The sequence below is a fragment of the Paralichthys olivaceus genome, chromosome 17, assembly GCF_024713975.1.
Source record: "Paralichthys olivaceus isolate ysfri-2021 chromosome 17, ASM2471397v2, whole genome shotgun sequence".
NCBI classification, from domain to species: domain Eukaryota; kingdom Metazoa; phylum Chordata; class Actinopteri; order Pleuronectiformes; family Paralichthyidae; genus Paralichthys; species Paralichthys olivaceus.
Window position 1 is genome coordinate 15,350,613 of NC_091109.1, and position 26,519 is coordinate 15,377,131.

Consider the following 26,519-nt stretch of genomic DNA (forward strand, 5'->3'; position numbering starts at 1 on the left):
TTTGACATAGCAGACCTTCATTAACAACACTGAGTCAGTTCCCAACTTAATGGGAAATAAATCTCTGTTGGGAATATACCTCACCTTTGTTAGAAGAACTACTGTGATAGTGGATGTCATTAGAGAAGCACATCAGTCAGACAATAGATCATAGACTCACTTGCCATCTTTCTCACACCAACAAAACAAACCACTGACACACAAGGAAAACAGACCACTTTATCAAAACTTCTACATTTTATCGTTTAGTGATCTTAAAAGTACAGTGTGTAGAATTTAGTGATTTCAAGTGTTGAAATTGCACGTTGCAGCTGAACACCCCTCACCTCACCTTCCCCTTCCAAACATGAAAAAGAACCTGTAGCAGACTTCAGTTGTCATAAAAACTCAAAAGGTGTTTAGTTTGTCCAGTCTGGACTAATGTAAAAAACATGGCGGCCTCCGAAGAGAAGAACCCTCGATGTAAATATAAAGTATTTAAATATAAAGAACCTTTTCTGGGGTAAAGAAAACTACAATTCATACAATTCAGATGAAATGAACTACTGAAAACATCATGAGGATTATTCTACATTAAATTTCTGCCAATAGTTCCCTTTCACTTAAATCTTACACACTGGACCTTAACTGCATGTTTATCCATATAAAACCATGGGCACAACAAAGGCTCCTTCTTCATATTTTCTTAACATGGTCAGTGTACATGTAGTAGAGTGGCAAAACAGAAACAGGCAGAGTAAAGACTGAGAGGTTGAGGAAGGATCTTTCATACATTTTTACCAGTCTCAAGCTACAGTATTCATGTAAAATCAGTTATTATAATTTTCCAATGTTCAAAAACTTTTACATCCGTCCACCAAAGAAATGTATTAGATTTTAACAGGAATTCATATAAATGCAATTAGACAGTAGTGAGATTAAAATAAGAATCATTAATAAGAATATTAATGATTAAAAAAAAATCACAAATTTGATGAGATGAATCTCATCTTGAAAATTAAGGTCTTATGATCAACCATTGGTTCTCATAGGAACATGATTTAAGAACATTTTTAAGAATTTAGAACCTTTTCCTCTTGATTGACTTTAGACAATGCCCTGCCTCTACTGTACAGTACGGGCATAACAAAGTGAAAGAAGAAACACTTTTGTATAATCACTCCACATTTGTATGCTGAATGGCATTCTCTTCCCAAAATGGTCCACATGTGGTCAACATGTTGACCTTGGATAATATGAGAAATGTACCCTCTTAGAGAATCCCCTAATTACAGAGATTTCAATAATGCGATTGAGGTACTTTTGAGGGTAGTGCGACCCAACCTAATGTCCACAGCACCCTGGCAGCTACATCGCATTGTGTCATTTTACATGTAAGGTTCCTCAATGACAATTGCACAGTGACATGACAAGCACCCATAATTTATAATAGCATTATTTTCAAAATACAAAGTGACTGGAGAGTGCTGCACTAGTAGCAGAGGTGTCCCTAGTCTGTGCCCCAACAACTGCAATGTTCTGTTTCTTTTGGAAAGTTCAAATTATCAACACTGAATGCCTCTGGACTGACATGTTCCAGTAGCTTCTGACAGACATCCAGGACGCTCATATGTAGGTAGGATGGTCACACATTAGGGATACACATGCGGTACCACAAATCAGACAAAAATGCTGTCCTTCCACTAGACTGAGTTTATTCAAGAGGCTCGCCACCATGCTACAGTAAGCATTTGAAAGCTGCAGTCTACACTTGCTGTCTGTTACTCTTTGTCCTGTAGCTACGGAAGCTGAGAGTGGGAGTGATTAACTATTCTTTTGGTCCCCTAATATACATGCTTCCTGCCTGACCATTACATTATCTTGAGATAAATGGGGTGCATATTATGATCAAATGATTAAATTTTACTGCCAGTTTCTGGAGTTGTGACAATTATTCCCATGTTAATGCATTCAGGATAACACCTTCCTTACTTAATGGAATATCCAAGTGCTTTTTGGATAATAACTGTGGAGCATTTTAATGAGAACCTACATGGCAGTAGTATCCTGCATTTAAGTATCCCCATGTGATATCCTGTGAAGGATACTGCACTAGATACAGTGGAACATGAAGCCTCAAAGATTACTGTGGTGTGTTCTCTCTCCACACTACTTTACTGTGCGTTACCATTGTACCGTATGTCTACCAGATATGACTGCATATACAGAGATGACCAAAATGGTTCAGCATACCTTCATCTTCATTCAATAATTTGAGGTGTATGTAAAATACAACAGATGTTAACTATAATTTACAGGTGTTTTATAATCACATTGAACAAATCCAAGGTTAGATAGAGTGATGCTTTAAATTAAAACAAAGAAAGAAAACAAGGCATGATAAAACTGTATTTTCTACTTTGAGCTAGCTAGCTTTCTAGTTTAAACTTCTGTCTTGAGTGCAAAGAATTGATGGACTAGTTTTGTGAGCAGTTATGAGCCAAATTCCACGGTTTCCTCTGTGATGGGCCTGAACTCGTAGTTTCCTCTCCCGTCCATGTGGAGATAATACTACATGACAGAGAAAAGAGGAATGTCGGTAAGTACACAATTAGGCCCTGTAAGTCACACACACTTCTTTCACAATATTGAAGTAAACCTTATTCAAACTGAGCCATGTCAGTTTAATGAAGTATCTATAATTTTATTTCAAACTCAAGAGAACCAAAAGAACAAAGTACACTGTATGATGTGGTCGCCACACACATTCATAGTCTGATTGATACCAATGCAAGTGAGATATGTTTTACCACTGACATACTGTAAGTGCAGTGAGTATGCTTAGTTAAGAGTTCTGACTTTAACATGAGAAAGGTATTACTGCATGCACATACAGCAATCTGATTATTTGAAGTTCCTTTCCAATATAAATATCTGTATTGGCCAAGAGAAGCAGGACATTTTCTGTTATTAGTATCAGCTCAAAAAATAAATCATATTGTGCACCACTAACTAGAAGCTAAATCTGCTCAGAGGGGGAGACTGAAAATAAACTGTGGTGGAAGTAATATTTGCTGCAGTAGTATAATGATTTCATGTGACAGCACAGAAAGATGGAGAACACTGGGTCCTTACCTCATGGTGCTTCCACAAAGACTTTCTGTGAGACACTGTGAACAAGCTGATTCCCACCTGTGAATTAAAGATAACAAAACTGCTGCTGATACCATACCAGATCATATATTCAACTGTGAGTCACAAAGTGATTGAGAGATTTTCATTTTCATAAACAAATACCAACAAAAGTTGTGCCCTAAAGCTGCTTCTGCATGATAATGTTTCATAATTTTTTTAACTCTGTCGAAACATCACAATTTACTGATGGATTTTTTTTTGCATTGTTTTGGTATTTGTTTCACTGTGTGAACTGCAGCTGACAGAATAATTTAGGTTTGGTTTGTTGCTGGTTTTAATGAACAGTTATATACACAGAGCAAGTCCTCATGTAATGTCAGGGAGTATGTAAAACAGCAACAACCATTAAGAAATAATTAACTAAGCTGACATAAAACATATTAACAGACTATCCTTTATGGAAGATGAATGTCTTCACAACACCAGTCATTTCCACATACTTCATGACAGAGTGATGTCAAACTAGGTCTAAGTGAAAACATCACTTATTTCTTTTTGCTCCCTGACTACAAAAGTGTGCTTGAGTTTATCACTCAAGTAAGCATGTATAATATGGCTTCGGAGAGATGTGCTATATTTGTGTGTATGATGAGTTGCATAGGATTACCGTCCTGCAGTGGCTGTAGATGTAATCCTCCACATCCACACTGACTGCACTGGTGCACTCATCCAGAATAGCAAACTGGGGTTTATGGTAGAACAGTCTGGCCATCTACATACATGAACAGAAACATCCCCACATTGCTCACATCAGAATCATTAACAAATAAAGAAGTCCAGTATTTGTCTGTGCTGATGGATCAGCTCATTGTAATGATTCAATTTTAATTCAGTTTCATTTGTAAAGTGCCAAAAACCCAACAGGCATTATCTCAAGGGACTTTCATATTAATGTTGAGACCCAATGATCGTCTTTTGACTCTTGGGTGGGGTTAACCAAATCTTAATCTGAAACCACACTTTGTGTGTGTGTTTGTGAGTATGAGCTGTGTCAGTTGCCCCACCACCACTACCAAAATGGATGGGTCATCTGTCATGTGTTACTAGTAAAGTAAAAAAATCATGTTTCCTGTACTGCCTGTTGACAGGAGTGGGTGAGTCCTTACAGCCATCCTCTGCTTTTCTCCTCCACTGAGAACGTCCATCCAGTCCTGGACTGAGTCCCAGCTGCCCTCCCGGTCCAGAATGTGTCCCAGCTGAACATTGTCCAGGTACTCCTTCAAAACCTAGACACATGCAGACAGAGTAAATTGTAAGTTCTTAGAGACACACACAGTGATGGAGGTGAACGGTGTGGGAGTGTGTTGTGTCCACCTGATCAGAGATGCCTTTCTTCCGCTGTTCTTCATAGGTGTCAGGGTAAATGACTTGATCCCTCAGAGAACCCAGAGTCATGTAGGGTCTCTGGACAAACAGCAGTCAACCAAGTGAAACGTATGATAACAGGGTTTGATCAATTACTTTTTTTTTGAATTTAGTAGGATTCATTGAACTTTGCATGTGTGAACAAAAGTTCACAGTTTTTTTTTTTAATGGGAGAAATATTTGATTATATTTGCAACCTCAGTCTCTTGTTTGGCTAAAATAATTGGCTGGTACTAGCTTATCACTAATGATTCACACAATTAAAGGCATTATTAATCTTTAAGTATCTGTTTTTGCTTCATGAATCCAGGATCAGTTTGCCGCCGAAACACATTTTTCTTTGTCAAACTTAATTTCCCAAACATAAATCAAATTGTTACTAAAACATAAAGCTGGCACATAGCTGGGACTGAGGGAGTTTTTCTAGGTGTTAATGATGACTATTTACCTGTGGAACATAGAACAGCTTTCCTCTCTCAGGTTTTGTCAGTTGTCCGCCAAACAGAGGCCACAACTTAAAAAGAAGTGTAGAGATAAAAAAATAAGTGCATCACATGCGCTGTACTAATAAAACGATTATATTACGATTTCCAGTCTTTACTAACTGGAAGGTTTCTCACCTCTCCAAGTACTCTGAATAGAGAGCTCTTTCCACAGCCATTTGGTCCACAAACCAGGACATTGGTGCCTGACCTCACCTTTAGACCCCAGAGAAACAACAACAGGTATAATACAACATTATAGAGAAACTTGTATTCATATTAGTAAAATCATGGTACATGTTTGAGAAGCTTAACTAAAATTCAAGTTTTTCAAGCTAAGTCCTTCAGTCCACTTATTATTCAGTGACATGACAAAGACATGAATATGAAAGATGAGAGCTGTACCTCAAATGTGAGGTCCTTTATGAGGATGTCACCATTGGGTGTTGCTAGTGGGGTGTGGTCAAATCTGCAAAAACAAAAAAAAACAAAAATCTGAGTTCATTAAGAAAAAAGGAAAAAGCTGATATATTAAAGTGACAAATAACAGACTTACTTAATGGTGTTATCTCTGTTGATAATTTGACCACTTCCTGGCACCAGTTTGACTTTCTCTGCAGTACCTGTTTCTGAGGAAAATGTAAGAAAAATCAGTTAAGCTTTTTGGCTGCAAAGCTCCATTTATATGTGATGAAAACGTATTTATCTGACATATTTCTATGTGATAAAGAGTCATGTGTACCCTTGTCTTGCTGGGAAACCATGGTGCGCTCATATTTGCCAGCATTCAGTTCTTTCAGGACTTTCATGAGTTCTGTAATGCGAGAAGTGAATCTGTGGCAACATACACATGAAAAAGACAAATTTGAATTAGAACAGATAGGAGTTCTGTCTTATTTGGAAGGAATGATATTTCATTCACGCCGAACACACAAGATAATATAAGACGTTCTACAGGAAGATCAGATTTACTGACATTTAAAAAAGAAAACTAAAATAAAGTCAGAAGCAACAAATGGTCGTCATTATAGAATAGCCACAAAGTATCTGTTACCAAACCTATTTTCTATGTTAAATTGTGTTGTTTGTGTAACAGTAACAGGGCTGAATACATTCATCTGGCCACATATCTAATGCAGACAATGGGGCCTGGGTGTCACTCTTTAGCTTGAAGTTGTGTTCAGTGTCTCATTAATTATTCAAACTGTGGCAGCCCACCTCAGTCTTATTTATTATGTCAGTTTCATAATGATAATACATTTCAACACTTCTCATAACGTACAAGATCTCAATATCAATATTTTGCTCAGTTGATTCATGTGTGCATCGGTGTTGCTCGCTCGCTCTCTCTCTCTTGTTTTTATCAATTTTAAAAAATCTAACAGACTGTGGTGCCAGTGGGCGAGTTATGTAACGGGTATGTGTCTGAACACTGTTTAGGTACTGTGGGGGCCTAACACACACCTTATCTACCTCATCCAGGAGATTCAATCCTGCCAGAATCTCAAAGTCTTTTTTTTTTTTTTTTTAAATATTCCACAACTGCAGCCCTTGCTCTGTTTGTCTCATTCAGTTCCAATATCAGTATCTGCTTGGAATGTGATTAGTTGTACCACTAAGTGCCAAAGTGCTTGCTCATTGTGGGAACTGTTGGGTTTCTCTATATTTTGATTTTAAGGTCCTGACCTATGTAAAGTGCCTGGAGATAATGTATATTATGATTTGGCGCTATACAAATGAAATTGAATTGAAAAAATAGAACTGAAGTGTCCCGATGCATGCTTGTGTAATTTACGACTCAAGATGAGTTACCACTGAGTATGTGCAGCCATGTACTTTTTTAAAAAGAATTAAGGGAACACTTGAGTCAAACTTCAAGGATATCAATCTGTCCATTTAGGAAGCACAGGTGAAAACAAAAAATGGAGAGGCCAAAGCAAGACTACCCTCAAAAAGGGAATGATTTTAGATGTGGTGGCCACAGACAGCGGCTCTCTCCTTATCCTTCCTGACTGATTCTTCTCTAGTGTTGTGTTCTGCTAGTTTCCTTGTCACTCTAGAAGGGCATCTACCCAGCAGCAGGACCAGTACCTGCTCCTTTGCGCAAGGAGGAACAGGAGGAGCACTGCCAGAGTTCTACAAAATGACCTCCAGCAGGCTACAGGTATGCATGTTTCTGACCAAACTGAGCATATCATCCACCATGACCAGTTTGGTGGTGGGTCAGTGATGGTCTGGGGAGGCATATCCTTTAAGGGTCGCACAGACCTCCATGTCATAGCCAGCGGTTCCTTGACTGCTGTGAGGTACCAGGATGAAATCCTCAGAGCGATTGTTAGACCTTATGCTGGTGCAGTGGACCCTGGGTTCCTCCTGGTGCAGGACAATGCCCGACCTCATGTGGCCAGAATGTGTAAGCAGTTCCTGTATGATGAAGGTGTCTATGCCATTGACTGGCACTCACGTTCCCCTGACCTAAATCTAATTAAGCACCAATGGGACGTTATGTATTGTGCATTCGACATCGCAAAATACCTCCACAGACTGTGCAGGAGCTCATTGATGCCCTGAACCAGGTCAGGGAGGAGATCCCCCAGGACATAATCCGGTGTCATCAGGAGCATGCCCAGATGTTGGGAATGCATATAGGCACGTGGATGCCATACACACTACTGAGTCAATTTATGAGTTGCTGGATCATCCTGTGATTTCTATTTTTTACTCTCATTTTTCAGTGCAGTTTTGAATCAAGCCCTCAACTGGTTGATGATTTTGGTTTCCACAGCTCTAGTCTACAGTGTTATAGAGCTAATGTAAACAAAACAAATAGACAATTGCATCATCCATCTGTGCAATATCTGGCCTGCCAGATGGTTTTGGTAATTTTTTTTTTTTTGACACCATATCAGACTAAAACAGACATCCAGGTTTCTTGTTCAGTGAGAGAAGTAAGCTGTAGCTTTTTGTGCCATGATTTTAAATCTGAGCTGAAATGGTGTAGTGTTGTTGCACATTTCTGCTTTTAACAATCGTGATGGTCACAAATAAGACAGACTGGTTTTGAACTGTCCTTCAGAAGATTTAATATGCCCCGTCTTGATTGATAATTTTTTCGCTGTCTACCTTTTTTTCTGTCTACTGCCATGTTTTCTTGTACTCACTTGTTTTTGTGCCCATTTCTATGACCACATCTATTTATTTAGTTTTTTTTATAATCACTTTTTAAGATTTTTTGGGTTAATTTAGTTCTATTCTATAATACCCACCCTGAGAGGCGGGTCATCTCTCGGCCAGCCAGTACAATCCTGCCCAGGGCCTGGGACAATCTGAGGAGCATTCTCCCACTCTGGTAGTAGTCCTGCAGGTCAAAAAGTTTACATTAGTAAAAACTCATAATTATTTCAAACCAAGATTTGTGGTGACATAAGTGTTTTGTTTTTTCCCAAGCAATTTGTGTTTTTGTCATTTAAAGAAGATGTCACAAGAATTATTTATTATTAGATGCTTATCATTATTTATTATTAAGACTACCTTAAGCTGTGTGCTTATGGAGCTCTTTGTGCTGACTGCTTTGAAAGGTATATGCTGCATTAACACACATGCAAGGCATAACAATTTTACTTGTGATTAAAAGTTTCTTTTAAGTTAAAATCCAAAGGGACATAAACTGTACTGCTTGCCATAAAAGATGCATTTCTATTTTTAAGTTCCACGTTTTAATTTGCTACCAATAGGCATGTGACAAAGCAGACAATCTACATCTGACTGATTTTGACCAGAAGTCCAATGTGTGTGTGTTTTTTTCTCTAACCTCTAGCAGCTCAGACTGTGTGCTGTGCAGGTGTCGGGGGTGGGACAGGTTTAGGAATGGTCGGCTAACCACCAGGTAGCCCACCACAGTGGCCAGGTCTGCAGAGGAACGAGATGTTAATACATGAAAAAAAAAAATATTCCTGTGAATTTTGTTCATATAATTTGCACAAAAATTCATCAGTTTCAAATTTGCTCAAATTCTACAGAAATCCTCATTATACAGACAGAGACAAGGATGTATTTCACTTGCTCTTGCTATCAAGGTCTGTGTTTCATATAAAAAACATTCTGTACAATTAAAGAAAACTTTTTAAAATTTACATTTTTAAGCATGGGATCCATTTAAATTTGATGAAAATACCAAATCCAATTTTGTTGTAAAGGGAAGCAATGTTTTTTCTGGTTTCTGATTCTAGATATAGGACCTTAATGTTGTTGATTAAACTATGAAATATAAATACTTACACTTGGCAATCATGCTGTCTACAAATCCCATAGAGAAGCGAAAGAAGATGAAGTTATGCAAGTGGTCAACCTGAGAGAGCAAAAAATGTGGAGAAAAACTTTTCAGGTTTTTTTATGTTGATGAAAGGATCAAGTGTAGCTGTTGCATTTGTACCACTACCGGTTAGTTAATGGTTCTCATGCAGATGATTCCCTCCCCCCCAGTCTTGGTCCTTGAGGATAACAAGTTTGTGATATGTGCTTGGCCATGGTTGCCAAGTCTTTTATCTCACAGACCTGGAAAAGGTCCCTCACGCCCTTCTTTCTTTTCACATTGACAAATGTAACTCCCTTTATAGTGGTCTTACTCAGAAATCAATCCACCATCTACAGAATCCTGTAGACCAGCTCATAATGCTGCTGCTCGGTTTACAACATAATCCAAAAAATATAACTATATCACCCCTGTTTAAGCATTCTTGCACAGGCTGCCTGTTTATTTCAGAAATGATTTTAAATGTCTTTTTATCACATTTAAAAACAGGCATGGGCCGGCCCCTCCATGTATTTCAGATCTTTGATTGTTCTACAAGCCTGGACACAGTCTGAAGTCTAGGCCGAAACCAAAGAAGACAGAGCCTTTTCTGTGAGAGCCCCTAAACAATCTGCCAGAAGAGATTAGACTTGCAAATCAGTAACCTGTTTGATCTCACTTCTTGAAACACATTTTTATTAAAAAAAAGCTTTGAGATAATGTTATCTGTTTCTTTTTTATCTTATTTTTCATTCTGATTGTTATATACAAATAACGTTATGCTATTGTTTTTTATAAATCACTCTCCTGACACACAACCACATTAATAAGACATGCTGGCTGTGGTCAAAGGTGATGGAGGAAAATACTGTAACTTGTGCAGTCTCACAACACACATTTGGTCTTTGTGGGAAACACTGCCAAAATGTTACCAACCAGTTTCTTGAATGTGGCATGGATGGTCTGTTTTTCCCTTGTGTTCCCATTGTAGAAGGCAATCTCCTCACTGAAGAGACAAAAAACAAATCAATGTATTGTATTCAACAAATGCACAGTAACAGAGTACTGCTTACTCTTACCTGTTTGTGATGAGGCGAGAGTTTACATAACGGTACTCTCCCTCGTAGCGCTGCTCAATGACTGTCATCTTGCCTATTGGCCTCCTTAGTCTAGTCAGGAACAGACCTGAGATCAACAGGTATGCCATCATGATGGCTGGGCCCTACGTAGGTGAGGGAAGGTAAAGACAATTCATTAATTTCATGTTCAGACTACAGGATGTGTAAAGACCATGCTGACATAAAATCTGTCTTCAGATTGTGGAAAAAACAAAAATAAGTGATGTTTTATTGTTCTGTGAAATTTTTTGACAGCCTTTGTCACCAACAGTATAACCATCTGTTTTGGGTAAACTGAGGAAACCAGGTAAACCCCTTGTATAATTAAAACAAACAAAAATACATATACAATATGACATTTATAGATGGCTTATTAATGGATGGCACTATTGTTCGTATACTCATATACTTAATGAGAACTTGTCTCCCAGTTTCAAAAGGGCTTGTAGAATTTTTTAGGAAGTAATGAAGATCAAGAGATGACATACCACTGGCCCCTTGAAAAGGAGATCATTTGGTTTGGTTATCAAATGTACACAATGCTGTGTAACTGCAGTCTTATTTGCTCAACTAGGCTAAAAATTGGGGAATGGGTGCAATGGAGATGGTCCATGAAGTTACAGAAAGTTACATTTTAATTGTCTGAAATATATGTATCTTGCAATTCAACTGTTATTACTCGTAAAGCTATAATTTTCTTATTGTAGAGGTGTGCATCCTCACTAGCCTCATGATTCAATTAGGATTCAGCAGTCCACGATTTGATTCACAATTATGCTTTTTCGTCAATTACTAAAATAGGTCAGACAAACATGACATGAACTTTATTTAGAAAGTGTTCAATTGAGCCATAATTTACTAAATAAGGCTTTCAATTCAAAATTAGACTACAATAGCAAGTCTATGACAGTGGTCAGTGCTCTCCACACTGATTTCACATTCATTCAGTTTAGACTTGTGTGCTGCACCTATGGCTTAAAAGGACAAACTCTGATTATATCCTTAATGTACATAACTTAGACCAACCTGGAGGCGCACGGCCGTGGCCAAACATATGAAATTTTTTGCCCTAATGTATCAGTGAGGTTGTCATTTAAGTAAGTGTAATATGTGTATTTTTTTATTTGCACTGTGAGGAAGATCCAAAATCTGTTTTTCTTAGGCAAATCTACTTACCTGAGCACCGATGGCACTTGTCAGCTTGAAAATGTACAGACCAATATCCAAGACAGGCTGCAGACAGAAAAAACAAATATTTGTAAATAACACTTATCGATAATAAATGATATACATGTTGAAACAGTATTTACTGCTTGTAATGCCACTTTTTCCAAACTACTGTATACCCGCTAATGCAGACTCCACCCAGTGAGGATGTCCATATATGCAAATTTTCAAAAACACACACCTTGCATGCCCGGCAATTCTAACATTTTCAAAAACATGAGAAGGGTAGTAGACTCTTTCACTGGCCCATTCTCTCTCTACTGGCCCTCTATACTACAGTTGTAGTGTTTGCTGCTGAGGCCATCATTAAGCATGGACTGTGTCATGAATTTTGTGTATACTGCCTGGCACACAGAGCTTAAAAGTACAGTGTGTAGAATTTTGTGATATCTAGTGTTGAAATTACATGTTGCAGCTGAAAACCCCTCACCTCACCATCTCCTTCCAAACATGAAAAATAAACTGTGGTAGCCTTTAATTGTCATAAAAACTCAAAAGGTGTTTGGTTTGTCCAGTCTGGACTAATGTAAAAAACATGGCAACCTCCGTAGAGAGGGTCCCCTCGACGTAAATATAAAGTATTTAAATATAAAGGGCCTTTTCTAGGGTAAATTCATTCATACAATTTAGATAAAATGAACTAGTGAAAAAATTATGAGAATTATTCTTATTAAATTATTAAATTTCCCCTTTCGTCTAAATACTACACACTGGACCTTTCAGTGGTGACGCTCATTTAATTCTGTAACAAAAGGTCACTGTGGAGTATTAAAATAAAATCATGACTTTCTCATTTACTGTGCATCCTAGAAAATTGTCAAAAATTTCCCAGCAGACAGTTAAAGTTAGGTACCTTGCTTAGGTTGGAATAAAGGTCCACCACACTGTTGCAGAACTTCTCCACATCTTGTGTCAGTAGCTGGTCTGCATTGGCTATCCGGTTGTCCAGGTTTCCCATTTTGTAGTAGGTGAAACCTCTGAAGAGGCACAACACAGGTGAAGACTCAAAGAAGACAGGAAACACATGCAATTCTACAGCTGACTGAACAGTCAGAGAACCACAAAATCGCCAGGTAGGAGTTCCAAATAGGTCAAACATGTGATTAATTTAACAATTTCAGTTTTGTCTTTTTTCTCAGAATAACCACTTGATCTTTCCCACACACAGATTAGGTCATTTTTTTCCAACAATTTTATTATTTAATATTTTTTTTAATTTGCTAATAAATTGCATATCACAATGAAACTGTTGAGTCCTGGTCCAATCTCATAAATGAGCCAGAGTTTCAGTTTTTATGTTGGGCAATCTTGGCTTCTCTAAAAGGGTCAGACGAAAATAGTTTAAATGCCAATCACAATTACCCAGATCCCAATATGATGAAGTTATTATCAAATAATTGGATATGATGGGACAGCACTTACTGCAGATACTGGTCATACAGGTTCTTTGTGAGCCTCTCACGAAACCTCAGCTTCAACTCATATAGGCCCAACTTCAAGAAGTTGTTCACCAAGGCAATCTGGAATGATCCAGAATGACAAAACAAGTTGCAGGGTTTTACAATCCTTATAATAGTTTGTTTGTTTCCAATAAGAGGCATAGGATAGAGAATGAGGAGATCATGCACTGGCATAATATTAATTATTGTTAAATAAGAGCAACGCAAACCCAGGGTCCAACAAATTCCTGTTTAAGTAATGTTTGCTAAAAGCTAAAAGAAGCCAGATGTGTTCGGAAATTACTGATCAATTTTCAAAAATAAAACTAGACTGTATATAATTGTATATACTACAGAAGAAACCAATGGACCTGACAGTAAGAGCACAAAGTCCAATAGTTTGAGATTTGTTTACAATACTAAAACAAAATAATACTGCCAGCCATTTAACACTGAAAAAGTTACATTATAGATGTGTTAGCTAAAAAAGAATGATCATGTGAAATGATAGAATTTAATAAAAACAATAATTTAAAATCATCAAATGTAACCAGGAAATTAGAAACTACACAGTATAAGAGAAATGGTAGAGTTTTTCATATCAGGTCTCCTTTGTAAGCTTTTCAGAAAATGAATCTACTCAAACAATATGAAGGAGAATTAACTGACATTGAAGTACAAATCTTACACAATAATAACAATAGCAATAATAATAATAATAATAATAATAATGTAGCAATGTTTATCATATTTCAAAGTGTGTCAAAAGAAAAAGTAAAAAAAATGACTTACAAGTGGCATGAATTTCATAAAGCTGAACAAGAAGATCTTGAAATCTTTTGTTGAGCGACCGATAATTGCACTGCAAACCACAACATGCACAAAGATGAGCAAACATTACCAAGAAGGTCACAGGGTAAATCGTCTATGCAACTGAGCTAAACAGCCAAAAAACACAAGATTTATTCACATGGAGATACCCAATCAGGTTAGGTAAAAATCTGTCCATGTTTTGTCTCTTTTGTTGTGTCCAGTGGAGTTCTTTTGTACACATATATCACCCCTTTAATGGTTTTAAATGTTTATGTGGATATCATGTTTACAATCAGAAATTCACAGAAACTGTTATAACATAACATAATCAGTACTTGTGACCTCAAGAATAACTTGCTTGTGTGATTTTCAGTTAATAAAAGTGTACCTTTTAACTGTAACTTTTAGTAATTTAGTTGTTTCATTTGATTTAACCTGTTTTATGTTTAATAAAACTGTTAAGTTGTTAAAACTGTATTCTACATATTCTGATGTTAATTTATTGAAGGTCAGCAGCAATGATTCATGACTTCAATATTGATGAAATCGAAAGACACCGACTGAATTTGACTTTCAAAGTAAAAGAAGTTAAAAGGTAATATAGTTTTACTCTGTGAGGAAAGCCTATGTAATGGACTAGGGCTGGGCGGTATATCGGTATTAAGACTTATACCTATATTTTCGAAAGAGATATGTAGTTGAGACAATACCGCCATACAGATATTTAATAATGTTTTGATGTTGGCTTACGACAGCTACTTTGTAATGCCGTTTCCTGCTCCTCTCTGTGCCAGCATGTAACTTTGCTGCTCAACCCCGCCCCTTCATACGCAGGTAGTCCGTAGGTACATACGTAGGTAGTCCATAGGTACATACGTAAGTACGTGCACAACAACGCATCACAACAAACTGTAAAAAAAAAAAACATGTCGGACACAGCGCTGGAGGAGAGTGCCCAAGAAAAAAAAACAACGGCTCTGTCCTATGGAGGTATTTTGGCTTTCGGGTTGCAGATGTAGAGCAACTTGATGTGTTTTGCAAAACATGCCGAAAACAGATCACGTCTAAAGGTGGAAGCACCTCAAATCTCTTCCACCATCTACAGCAGAACCATCAACTGCTGTATGAAGAGAGTGCAAAACTACGTGGTGCTGCTGGGCCTCCAAGGTCTCACCTGTGTCGGCCTCTCTCCCAAAACAAAGCTCGTTACAAGCATCATTTAGTAGTGTGGTGCCTTATGACCGGAAGAATTAAAAGTGCCGCGACATAACCAAGGCGGTGGCATACCACATCGCCATGGTCCCTATATCGGTGGTCGAAAAGAAGGGATTCATAAGCCAGACTCGCGGTACCATTTTAATTTTCACATTTTCACTGTTGACTAATTGTGCAGCTGTGTATTTTCAAACAGGTGAAGCCTATACTAGTGTGTACATTTTGTTATTTTTGTTAAAAGCAGAGGTATGCCTGCTTATTAATTCAGAATATGGGCTAATGTATGTTTTATTATATTTCTCTGTTTTCTATGTATGTTAATACTGTGAAGCTGCAGGCCTGTTCCAGGGTCAGCCATTTTTTGTTTACATTTATATTATTTGCACAACTCTGTAAGAGCTTTTTTACCTAATACTTGCCTGTTCTACTGTTTACATGTTTGTTATTTGCACAGCTCTGTAACAGCAGAATTATGCCTATTGTGTAGGATGTAGGCTATTTGATTTTGAACTATAGCTTTCATTAATTTTTTTACATATTACTGTACATGTTTCAAACAGGGAACACCTGTTGTTTGTATCTGTTATCTGCACAGCTTTTTGTTGAGCAGAAAATGAAGCTGGAAACCTGGAAGGTTTGGAATTTGATAGTCTAAATAGAACAAGTTTATGATGATTACTAGTAGCATTGAGTTAAAACTTAACACATTGACTGTTTTGTTTAAAATACCGATTTATATTGTATATCGCCATTCGGACTTAAAATACGAGATTTGGTCCATATCGCCCAGTCCTATAATGGACACAATGTATTCTCCCTAAATAAAGACACTTAATGATTTTTTAGTTTTGCACTGATCTCAGTTGTTTCTTTGTTTAATTAGACACATGTTTACATGTTCAAATGTTTTCCAATTAATATAAACAGTATTAATATTACCACCATCTAAAACCCACACTTCAGTGTTATGGCTTGAAGGAAGTGTAGAAATGAAAAAACACAACACAACTCATTTACAAAGCAGTTAGAGTTAGTGGTTATAAACTTGGTTTTCCAACTCTAGGAGAACATGCGACAGTTACCCCTGGTATGACTGATATGTAGGAACAAAAATGCTTCTTAAATATTCTGATGTCTCTGCTTATTATACCGCTGTGGACAATCAAAATAAAGTCATTAGATCCTGCAAGGAATTAAATAACAATACATGATAGGACAGCCTGAGCATTTTCAAGACAGTCATAAGAGAACATTAACAGCTTGAGACAGGGACTGACCTAAAATCTAATTTGGGTGAATTGGTGAAATTAGTGGAATACAGAAATACCTGTTTAAAATGTATATCATAATTATGGCCAATGAATTGGACAAATGAGGGGCTGTGGCTCAGGAGGTAGAGTAAGTCGTCCACTAATTGGGGGTGTGCAGTTTGATCCCAGTTTGCTCCATATTGCATGCCAAACTGTCCTTGGGCAAGATGCTGAACCCCAAATGGTGCAAGCAGTGTATGATCGATGCATGATGAATGCATTACCGTACTGCAAAGCACTTGATGAGTGGTCATCAAGACTGGAAAAGCACTATATAAATACAGTTGTTTACTAAATAATTTTGAATGGAGATTGTAAATGTTTCTGGAAATAGTCTTCTACTTATTGTGAATTTTCAATTGACAAAAACAGCCTTTAAAATTAAATTATTAATACATTTAGTCCTTATTAAAATTAGAAATATCCTGTCTCAAAAGGATGGTGAGAAGCAAGTGCAAGCATTTGTTACCTACAGACTGGACTCTCTCTCTCCCCAACCAGGGGAGGCAGATGGCCTTCATTGAGTGATATACTGCAACTGTTTGTATTAAATTTGTTAATTAATTCATGAATTTAGCTTCCTCGAATCATGACAAAACTGGCAACTGTAATTTAGATAAAGGGACTAATTACCTAGTTAGTGGAAACCTAAGAATGTGCCACATTTCCATGCTCCACACTGGGCTGAGTTATTCTGGATCAGCCCCTTTGGATGTTGCAAGGGTAAATCTGAAGTAGCAGCTTTTGGTTTTAATGGGCCTGGTGCAACATGACCGATGCTATTAAATATGCTGTTTAAAGTGAGGCTCCTTGGACTTTGGGAGTGTTTTTCATACCTACCTACAGTATTGGAGTACTGAAACAATAAATAATCCTAATAATCAATGACTGCACTATATTATACATACTTTTCCCATCGGTGAACATAAGACTGAAAGAGTTGTCATGGCTGCTACATAATAACAAGATAATTTTAAGATTATTATTTAGAAAAATCCATTTTAAACTTAAAATAATAATCCACACAGAATCTGACCTTTCAATCATGGTGCCGTTCTGGATCATCCAAACATCACAGTAGGTCCTGGTCACTAACATGGCAGCGATAAGGATAAGGTATCCAGTCTGTGGGGGAGAGAATAGTTAGGAGAGCCTGTAAAACATTGCCTATAATAATGTCCTTTATCATCCTGCCCTTGACTCTGCTTCTATCTGCTGTGCTGATCGGATAAGGCCAAATGAAAAATGAAGAGCCATGTGACTATGACCTTTAAATATGGAGCTAAGGTATCTGTGTCAAAGGGCTCCTCTCTCGGACATCATGTTATATTGAATAATGTCTCAAATGTCCAACTCTTGATGTTGTTTTATACACAGGCAAACCACTTGCAGGACAGATAGAGCTGCATAATTACTCAGTAATGATAAAGACTTCATGTGAAACCACTTGCTGTATTTTGGGGCATCTTAAGACAAGTGTGACCCTTGTTAGCTTCAAACCAAACATGAAACTATAAGGTACAGCCTTAACAAAATTAAAAAATGTTGCATGATCAAGTTTTACAAAGGACTTCACGTTTTTACTAAAAGCTTACAGTAAACCGGGGGAATATGTTGTGATTTTAGGAGCTATTCTTCATTACCTATGTATTTTAACAGCTCAGTTAATTAGATTTCCACTATTAGACAATATTCAATTATAAGTACATCAATTATAAATAAATCATAAATATCAAAGTATTTCACTTCACTTTGCTCTCAAAACAGCCATAATTCGTTGTGACATGGATTAACATTCATGCTGCCAATATATTGTTCTATCACATCCCAAAGGTGTTCAACTGGATAGACATTTGGTGACTTGGAAGGTCACTGAAGTTCACCTAACTCACTGTCACGTTCATTGAACCAGTTTGAGAAGACTTTTATTTTGTGACATGGCCAAAAAAGGATGATCATGGACCGCAATAATACTTGATAGAAGTTGGCATTTGAAGGGTTATTGTTATTAAGGAAAACGTAACCCACACCAGTAAATTGTGTCTCTGTACACTGCAGCTTCAGATTTGTGTTCTGGGCTGACAGGAGTTGAACCTGATGTGGTGTCTGCTGTTGTAGACCATCCAAAACTCAAACTTATTTCTTACTTATTTCTATTTCTGTGTCTTTATCTAAATGAGTAAAGGCGGTCTTAACCTCAGTCTCACAGACACACACACACACACACACACACACACACACACACACACACACACACACACACACACACACACACACACACACACACACACACACAACTCTAATTCAAAATCCATAATTTACTCTTTCTAAGTTTATTTGTGTGTGTCTAATACAATTAAAGTCAATTCAGTTCAGTTAAAATAAAATAATGTATTCCTTCTCCCTCATTATCACTGAGATTTCCCCAGTCTGTCTAATTTTCCTGCACTGATGGGGTTAAAAAGCTTTTAACATCTGGTGGACTACTGCAAGTAAAAGCAACATGGCAAGGACGAGTTTATCAGCATTGTCATACCTCCATGCAGAATAATCGAGGTACCAGGATCCGTACAATCTGGAAGATTCTGAGGAAGAAAGCCTTGTCCACTGCTGCTCGATCTTTTCTGCCATCTTTCTGTAAAAACAGATGGTACTATGTGATTCTACTACAGCCATTAATGAAATGTTTTAAGACTTCACAGGCTTCAGACAAAAATGTGAAAATAAGACTAGGGTACCTCAGTGTTCAACACAAGATCAGAGCCGCCTTTTCTACTGCAAAGAAAGAGCAAATCAGACTGATTATAAAGCTGATTTAAAGACTTTTGACTCTGAGAAATTTCATAAAAAGTAAGAAAATTATACTTTTATAATCATCAGGGTTAGCATATAACTTCTAAAACATAACTTGACTTGTTAGGTGCCATTTGTGCAATATGAAAAGATGTCAACTGCTAGGTGATAATTTGTTATCAAATTTTATAATATTTCTGTGGATTCATCAAATAGTGATAACATAACAATTCAAAATGCAGTAGTAATAGCTTTTATATTTCCAGTTGTATAGGAGTCATTGGGGCAATGCTGCAAATCAACATTATAATACTGTTGGTAGGAGTATGACTGATATGGATATTTGGCAAATGCTGATACCAATATTAGGGACTAATGGGACCCTTATAACAAAGAAATATAAATAATTTCAGTGTAGTTGTTTACCTGTCTTTATCAATGACAGATGTGGTAAGTGCAGACAACAGATGTGAAGAGACAAAAAACACACAAGTCTGCAATGTATAGAGGACATGGAAGTAGAGCCAATAAAGAAGATGGCCCTCACACTGATGGTGTCCACTGATCAGACTATATTTATAGATCCTATAAATCTGGATTGTAATCCCCATGAAAAGTTGTAGTATCGACAACACAGTAGTAGCGTCAATACGTTTATTATTACTCAACATGTCATTGATATTTGCTAAATAGGAGTCCTAAACAAAGGTTCTGGCAGGGAAGATTGTAGAAATGCACTCACTCGAAACGCAGATAGTGAGCACACAACAATGTTAAATTAATTTGTAGTAAAGGTGATACAGTATAGACCCCTTGAAAGACAAGGTTAACAGGTTTTAAAGTCGAGGAGAGGATCCATTTTAAACTTGTCTTCCCACTTAAATGAATCCTTCAAACATGAATCTGAAGCTTAAACAAATCCACTTCTACAATCGTATTTCTCCTCGTATAATCAATCTTACTTATGCCGCATAAACAAACTGCTAAAAAATTCTAAATGGCCGAGGAGACTTTGCTGGTTGAGACGGATACACGGATACAGATTCGTGTAATAAAGAAACCAATCAGAGACATGACTGAACGTATGAAGTCGCTAACGAGTTGGCGAAAGTTACACAAATCCACCATTTCAGAGTGTGGATTGAGCAATTAGTCCCAGACATTGGTTTGGTCACGGTAAAAGTGGTTTTTCGGTGGGAGAATGAGAGTGACAGGAGGTCGCTGTCACCTGCTTGAACGAGGAGGGAGAAGCTGCTAACTAGCATCCCGATATCCTGGTTTTCTGCGCTTCAGTGTGGATGTTAGCGTGACTAACTTACCCGTCTTGTCTGTGCGTCCGTCGCCTGCGTTTCAGCAAGTATAAAAACAGCAAAACGCCGCCTGCTATTGAGGAGTTTTTCGCAGTTACATATTTACTGAAGGCCGCCATGTTTCTGAAACAACGACCCGTGGTTACTTTGCTCGAGGTTGCTTCAGTGGAATTCTGGGAGTTCCATGCAACTTCTTCTTCCCCTTTCTTTTCCTCACAACAGATCACACCTCCCCCTGGTGGACAACATAACCGTACTCTCCAGTTTGACATGCGTCAGTAGAGTTCCTGTGTGAGCCCAGTGTGAATTCAACTTTTGACTCAGCCATTATTCAACTCAAAAACAACGACTAAAACATTAATGAATTAATGTGATGGAAACATTTGGCCCATTGGTATTTTTGAGGAGGGGCATATTCCAATGATAACGAGTGATTGAGTAGGGGTGGGTTGATTTTCACACACCAGATTGTGGATATTTTCATACAGTAGGCCTATAGAGTATAGAGTATTCCTATAAGAGAGAGAAGTTCAAATGCAAAGTGTAGACAATGGTTGCTTAGTATTAGAATGCTGGCACTGCTTCAGGAAAGCTGTTAAATGTGAAAAAAGTCAATGTTAGCTTAAAAAAAGTACTTATACCATGAGGGAGAGATTTAGTTACTCAGTTAATACAGTTAACTGAGTAACTAAATCTCACTTAAAAATAACAGTATTTACAAAAGTCACGAAAAAAGACATTCTCTAACATAAATGGAAAGGTATGAATACTTTATCCCCAAAAAATGTCTGATAGAGATGAAGGGGGCAGCAATGACAACTGTAATAACAGAGGTATTGCAAGCAATTGCAGTATAAATTACAAGGCATATTGTATATTGAAGCATTTGAATTGTAATCATTATGCACAATCATCTGCCAAAATGATATACAATCAACAGCCCATGTTCCACAGATCACAAAGCCTGATCCATGGTGCACACAGATGACTTAGCGTTAATTTGTACAACCTGGAATTTATTAATAAAATTCAAACCAGCTTAGGGCTGTTCCTTTACTGCCAATTAACTGTCCCAGTCTCTGTAGTAGGATGCGATATCAAAAGAACAAAATGCTGCAGTAAGATCTTTTAAAAAAAGAGACAGAGAAGCCATCTTTATCTGAAGTTAATTTGTGACTTTTGCCAAAGTTGTCTCTGTGCTGTGATGAGCTCAAGACCCTGACTGATAGTCTTCACATAGTTCTTGAGAAAGTCACACAGGTGATTAGCAACAATTTTCTCAAGTATTTGAGAAAGAAAGGGGAGGTTAGATACTGTATTGGTACATAACCTCAGGGCCCAGAGTGAGTATTTTGAGAAGAGGTTTATTTTCAGCTAGCTGAAAGGATTGTGGTACATTAAGTGTTCTGGAGATGAAAGCTGTTGATCTTGCATTTCACAGCTTCTGCAAAGGTAGAGGACTCACCATGCCATCACGAAGCAGCACAGTGAGGGCAGCCTACATCAAGAGGCATGGGGCCTAAGCTCCCCCAGCCTGTGCAACCTGCAACTAAGGCTTACCCTCTTCTCTGCTAACCCAGGGCAACACATGTGCCAGGGATGTCCAACACAGCAGCTGACATCAGGTCAAGAGGGGTTCCAAATGTTAGAGAGTGGAGATTCTGCATTGCTTCTGCAAGTTTAGCAAAGACAAAGTATGACCAATGCATCTGCTAGAGGAAGTTGTTCAGCACCACAAAACTGGAAAAACATATAAATGAAGTTGCCTGTTGTTTTGGCATCCATGGGAGGGAATAGTCGACAGAGCAAATATTTGTGAACTGCAGCCATGATTTGCTGTTGATATCCTGTTTTGGATATATATTGTTTTTAATATTTAGTATCAAAGCCTCACAGCTTTGTTAACTGTTGAATTATTTTTAACAATTTACTGAATGCTATGGCCAATAGACTGGCCAAAAGATCAATTGTGGTGTTTTATTGTTGTTGTTGTTCAGATTTGCTTGGCTAATTTATATTTTGATGCTGTGTCAACATTGTTTTTGAAATCAGTGTTCAAACAATGAGCTACTCATTCAAGTGGAGACAGCCTATCCATTGCCCACACAGACAGAATAAAATGTTGTTTAACTGAGTGGAAACAGGAATTTCTGGTCATGTCATGGCCCTGACAAGGCTGCAGGACCACACTTTCAAGCCTGTCCTGTGTAGGGAGTTGTGTATTATTGTGATGTAAGTGACAGTTAAACAGTTGCCCTTCTTTGTAGGTGATAGTGTGGTGGTGCTCTTGTGGTGTGTGTAGTGTGTGCGATAGTTGAACTCTGTGCTGTGTAATTAACATACTGAGGTTAAAGTCCAGAGTTGGCCCATTTTGTAGCAGATGGAGCAGAGATTGCTCCAGTCTCTCCATGTCCCTGAGCACCATGACGCCTCTGCTCTGTCAGCTGACCTCTAACTATTCTATTTACACCACTGTCCATGTGAAGGGAGAGAGAGACGGAGCACTGATGGTGCGTGGTAACATGAGACAGCTCACCAGAGACAGATCACTCTATGGAGCACCTCATCCTCCAAACTGCTGATATATGATAGAAAGTAACGTTTTTCTTAAGCTCCTTCAACAAACTTTTCATTTCATTGATTTTGGTTCCTCTGTGTACAAAAGCAGTAGTGTTTTCACTGTCCCTGTCATTAAAACCTTGGTCCAGACAGCATGTGCATTTGTTTTGGAAGGAGTGATAAAAAGACACACATTTACAAGCTCAGGACACACACCAAGAAAACACTGCAGCTCTCTTTGGGGTAACGAAATATGAATTGTGTTTTATTATTATGTTCTCCACTAATAAGACTTGTCGAACTGAACTAAAGAAGCCTCTTGGATGAGACAAGAAACGTTTCACTTAGTCACATGATGTTGCCTCTATAATGGAGGGTCATGCAACCACCAGCACTCTCACCTGAGGATCTATCACCTTTGGAGCCATGGGTCCACCTACTGCGCATGCTGGACCATAAGGGAGGCAGGAGTGCCCGGGGGGACCAACGCGCCCTTGGAAGACCATGCCAACGTCCACGTGGAGATTCCCAGGCTGGATTGAAGCCCATGACCTTCTTCCACCTGGCAGTTTTTCCTCCTGCTGTTGCTCATGCTTGCTCGGTGTGGAACAAGTTGGATTTTGTCTTTTTTAAGATCTTGGACTTTTGTGCAGCACCCTGAGACAACAGTTTGTTGTGATACCTTGATATATAAATACATTTGATTGATTGATTGATTGATTGATTTATATATGAGGAGCATCTTGAATTCTATTCAGTAGTAATATGATCTCTCCTTCTAGTTCCTGTCAGCACTTGTGCTGCAGCATTTTGGACCAACTAAAGTCTTTTACAGACTTCCCAGGCCATCCTGATAATAAAGAGTTACAGTAATCTAGTCTAGCGTTAACAAATACATGGACTAGTTTCTCAGCATCCTTCTGAGACAGGATGTTCCTAATTTTCATGATAGTGAGCAAGTGGAAGAAGGCTGTCCTAGAGATTTGTTTTATATGTGGGTCAAATGACATGTCCTGGTCAAACATAACTTCCAGAACAATGCGATAATACTTTTATAATACATTTTAACAAACACATCTCACCTATTTTTATAAACAAACAATGTGTGTCAAATTAAAAAAACCTACAATGTACAAAATATTATAAAAGTATAAATTAAAAGCACTCAACTAAAAACACAATAAAACACAAAGTAAAGCTAACAGGGCTTGATTTTTCAATCCCTCTGGCACTGTTGATGTTGGCAGTTTCATTGGAGTGGTAAAAAGGAAGGGTAGGTGCGTCATCACGGTCATCAGGTGGGACCCCTCCTTCATCTATGCTTTTAGATGATCCAATGACATCTCCAGAGGGTGATACCTGGTGTCCCAGGTACACTCCCCTCAGTTGCATGCCCTCCTGTCATCAGCTTGCAGCCCAGTTGTCAATTCTTTTATTTAAAGTCAATTGCTTTTTTTGCCCCAAGGGAGAAAATACACACTGAACTAATGACAAACTAGAGACAGGTGGCAGAGGACAAACAGGTGAGCCTGATGAGGGCAGGAAGTCCAGGGGGAAAACACACAAGGAGCAGAGACTGCAAAATAAAACAGGAAATAGATGAACACAGAGGAACACAGAGGAACACTGAGAGGGACACAGGGTGAAGCAAAGAGGAACACAGAAATGAACACAGAGGGGAACACAGCGAGGAACACAGGAGAGGAACACAGGAGAGGGACACAAAGAATGCTGCTGTAACAGTTTGATGGTGAATTAATTATTTTAGGATTAGCATTCCTCCCGCTCTTCGCCATGTTTTGGGGATAAATTACTTTTCCCACACGTTTCTCCAACAGAATTTCAAAATATGAGGGGCATTTTTTAAATACACTAGGGAACACCATAAGGGTCTGGCACGCATGCTGATCTTGCCTTCCTCACTACTTTTTTGGCTCATCAGCGTAGATGGTTCTGATAAGTTCCTCAGCTTCTTCCTTTCACGTGTTTAAGGATCCCCTTTTCTTTTTTGTGAAAATATTTTTCACAAATTTAAAGGGATTTTTTTAAAGTCAGTTCTGGCCTTTGCTTTTTTCAGCATTGTGTCCTATAATTCTCTGCTCCATGCAGTTTTGAGAGCCTCTATTTTAGGTCCTTTTGGAGGAGGTTGATGCCATCCCTTTCTTTTTATGTTAGATGTTTCACAACTATCTCAGGCTCCTTCTCTCTTTGACAGGTTGTTGGAGCTCCTGTAGATGATGGGATTTCGAAGGAGGAGGCATATCTTTCTTGTTGACATGTTCCTATACTCCAAACTTCTCTTTTCCATAGCTGTAGATTAGATCACCTATCTTCTCCAACGTCTTTTCTACTGATCACTTGTTCTTATATAAGATCAGGGTCACATTTGTATTGATGGTTTCCCACTCATTGCTGTTAAACTTTGACCATTTCACAAATGGCTTATGTCCTTGCATGTTCTCTTATTTTTGATGTGCCTGGTTGCACTTGGACTATTGTTTATGTCTGAAGCTTCTTCCACATCCCATGGGGTGCTGATGCTCTGCTGACTGTAGGTTTCTTCCTTTCACAGAGTTTTATAAGACTGATTTGACCTTTCTCCTGACAGAAACTGGTCAATGTGGAACCTGGAGTTGTGGTACTTTCATCCTTGAAGTTTTAGACCAGGAAATTATGTTACTTTAGTCCAGCCACACCTACAGTCATGAAAAACATGTCTTACTGCTGGTTTCTCAAGAGTATTAGCGCTTTTTTGATTCATTGTCGTGTCCTTGCCAAGGTTTGTTACTAGTCTTCTTGCGCCTTCACAACATGACATGACAGGATTTTCACTGCATACACAATCTCAGTGCCTGTATAACATGATTACAAAAGTCTATTGCATGTGATAAGAAAGCGGTTTGTGCAGGACAGTGTTTCTGCTCTCTTCGTGCACTTCAATCCCACAATCCTAGCTATACTCCTACCTGGTTCCACATTATACTGTACATTACTGTATTCCAAAGCATCACTGAGAAGAATAAGAGAATACAAACCCTACATAGCTCACACATATATTAATCTCATCTTCACAAATGAAAGAAAACATGGGAACACATTTTTATCTCATGCATATACAATTACATTTTAAGCACTCAGTGTAGTAAAACATAGCCTCAGTATATGTTTATTTTTTCTTTATGACAACTTCAGGGCTTTATTCCTTTGTCTTTAATTGGTGAGAACTGAAACAAAACAATTTTGTCCACATTGAGGGAAAATCTTCAATCTATCCTGCTGCCTTTCCCTTTATTAATTCTGCCATGTCATGGTGTACTGTTTGTATTGATATGACAAGTACATGCAGTATCAGTTCATGATGTTATACCGCTGCACCAGTAGGTGGCAGTAGCGTATGGTTGTCGTGCCATCCTAGCTTTAAAT

At 38.1% G+C, this 26,519-nt stretch overlaps 2 protein-coding genes across 3 annotated transcripts in view; one reads left to right on the forward strand and one right to left on the reverse strand.

The window, feature by feature from the left end:
* Positions 1-26,519, forward strand: part of alg14 (ALG14 UDP-N-acetylglucosaminyltransferase subunit) — a 149,649-nt gene that overhangs the window by 78,927 nt on the left and 44,203 nt on the right. The gene's annotated exons all lie outside the window — the stretch shown is intronic.
* Positions 206-20,726, reverse strand: abcd3a (ATP-binding cassette, sub-family D (ALD), member 3a). 2 transcript variants are annotated; one of them, XM_069512865.1, is made up of 23 exons: positions 20,547-20,726; positions 19,173-19,209; positions 18,971-19,069; positions 17,471-17,559; positions 13,889-13,958; positions 13,080-13,177; positions 12,511-12,634; positions 11,607-11,663; positions 10,392-10,534; positions 10,249-10,318; positions 9,300-9,369; positions 8,833-8,930; positions 8,288-8,379; positions 5,764-5,855; positions 5,578-5,644; positions 5,427-5,490; positions 5,160-5,237; positions 4,988-5,053; positions 4,489-4,578; positions 4,281-4,400; positions 3,782-3,886; positions 3,115-3,171; positions 206-2,550 (listed from the first exon to the last, which is right to left on the reverse strand). In XM_069512865.1, exons 1-23 carry the CDS (start codon positions 20,654-20,656, stop codon positions 2,473-2,475), a joined length of 1,974 nt encoding a protein of 657 aa, XP_069368966.1. In that variant the 5' UTR covers positions 20,657-20,726; the 3' UTR covers positions 206-2,472. The 2 variants fall into 2 exon arrangements, with proteins under 2 accessions (XP_069368966.1, XP_069368965.1); XM_069512864.1 differs by having other exon boundaries at positions 5,578-5,650.

Bases quoted from the DNA above. Each gene is read 5' to 3' on its own strand.
- abcd3a (XM_069512864.1), bottom strand. From the start codon at position 20,656: ATGGCGGCCTTCAGTAAATATGTAACTGCGAAAAACTCCTCAATAGCA. The intron at 5,238-5,426 runs GTACAGCTCTCA...TGGGGTCTAAAG, and splicing joins TAAAGGACCTCACATTTGAG to GTGAGGTCAGGCACCAATGT. The intron at 3,887-4,280 runs GTAAGGACTCAC...TCATGTATGTAG, and splicing joins GAGAAAAGCAGAGGATGGCT to ATGGCCAGACTGTTCTACCA.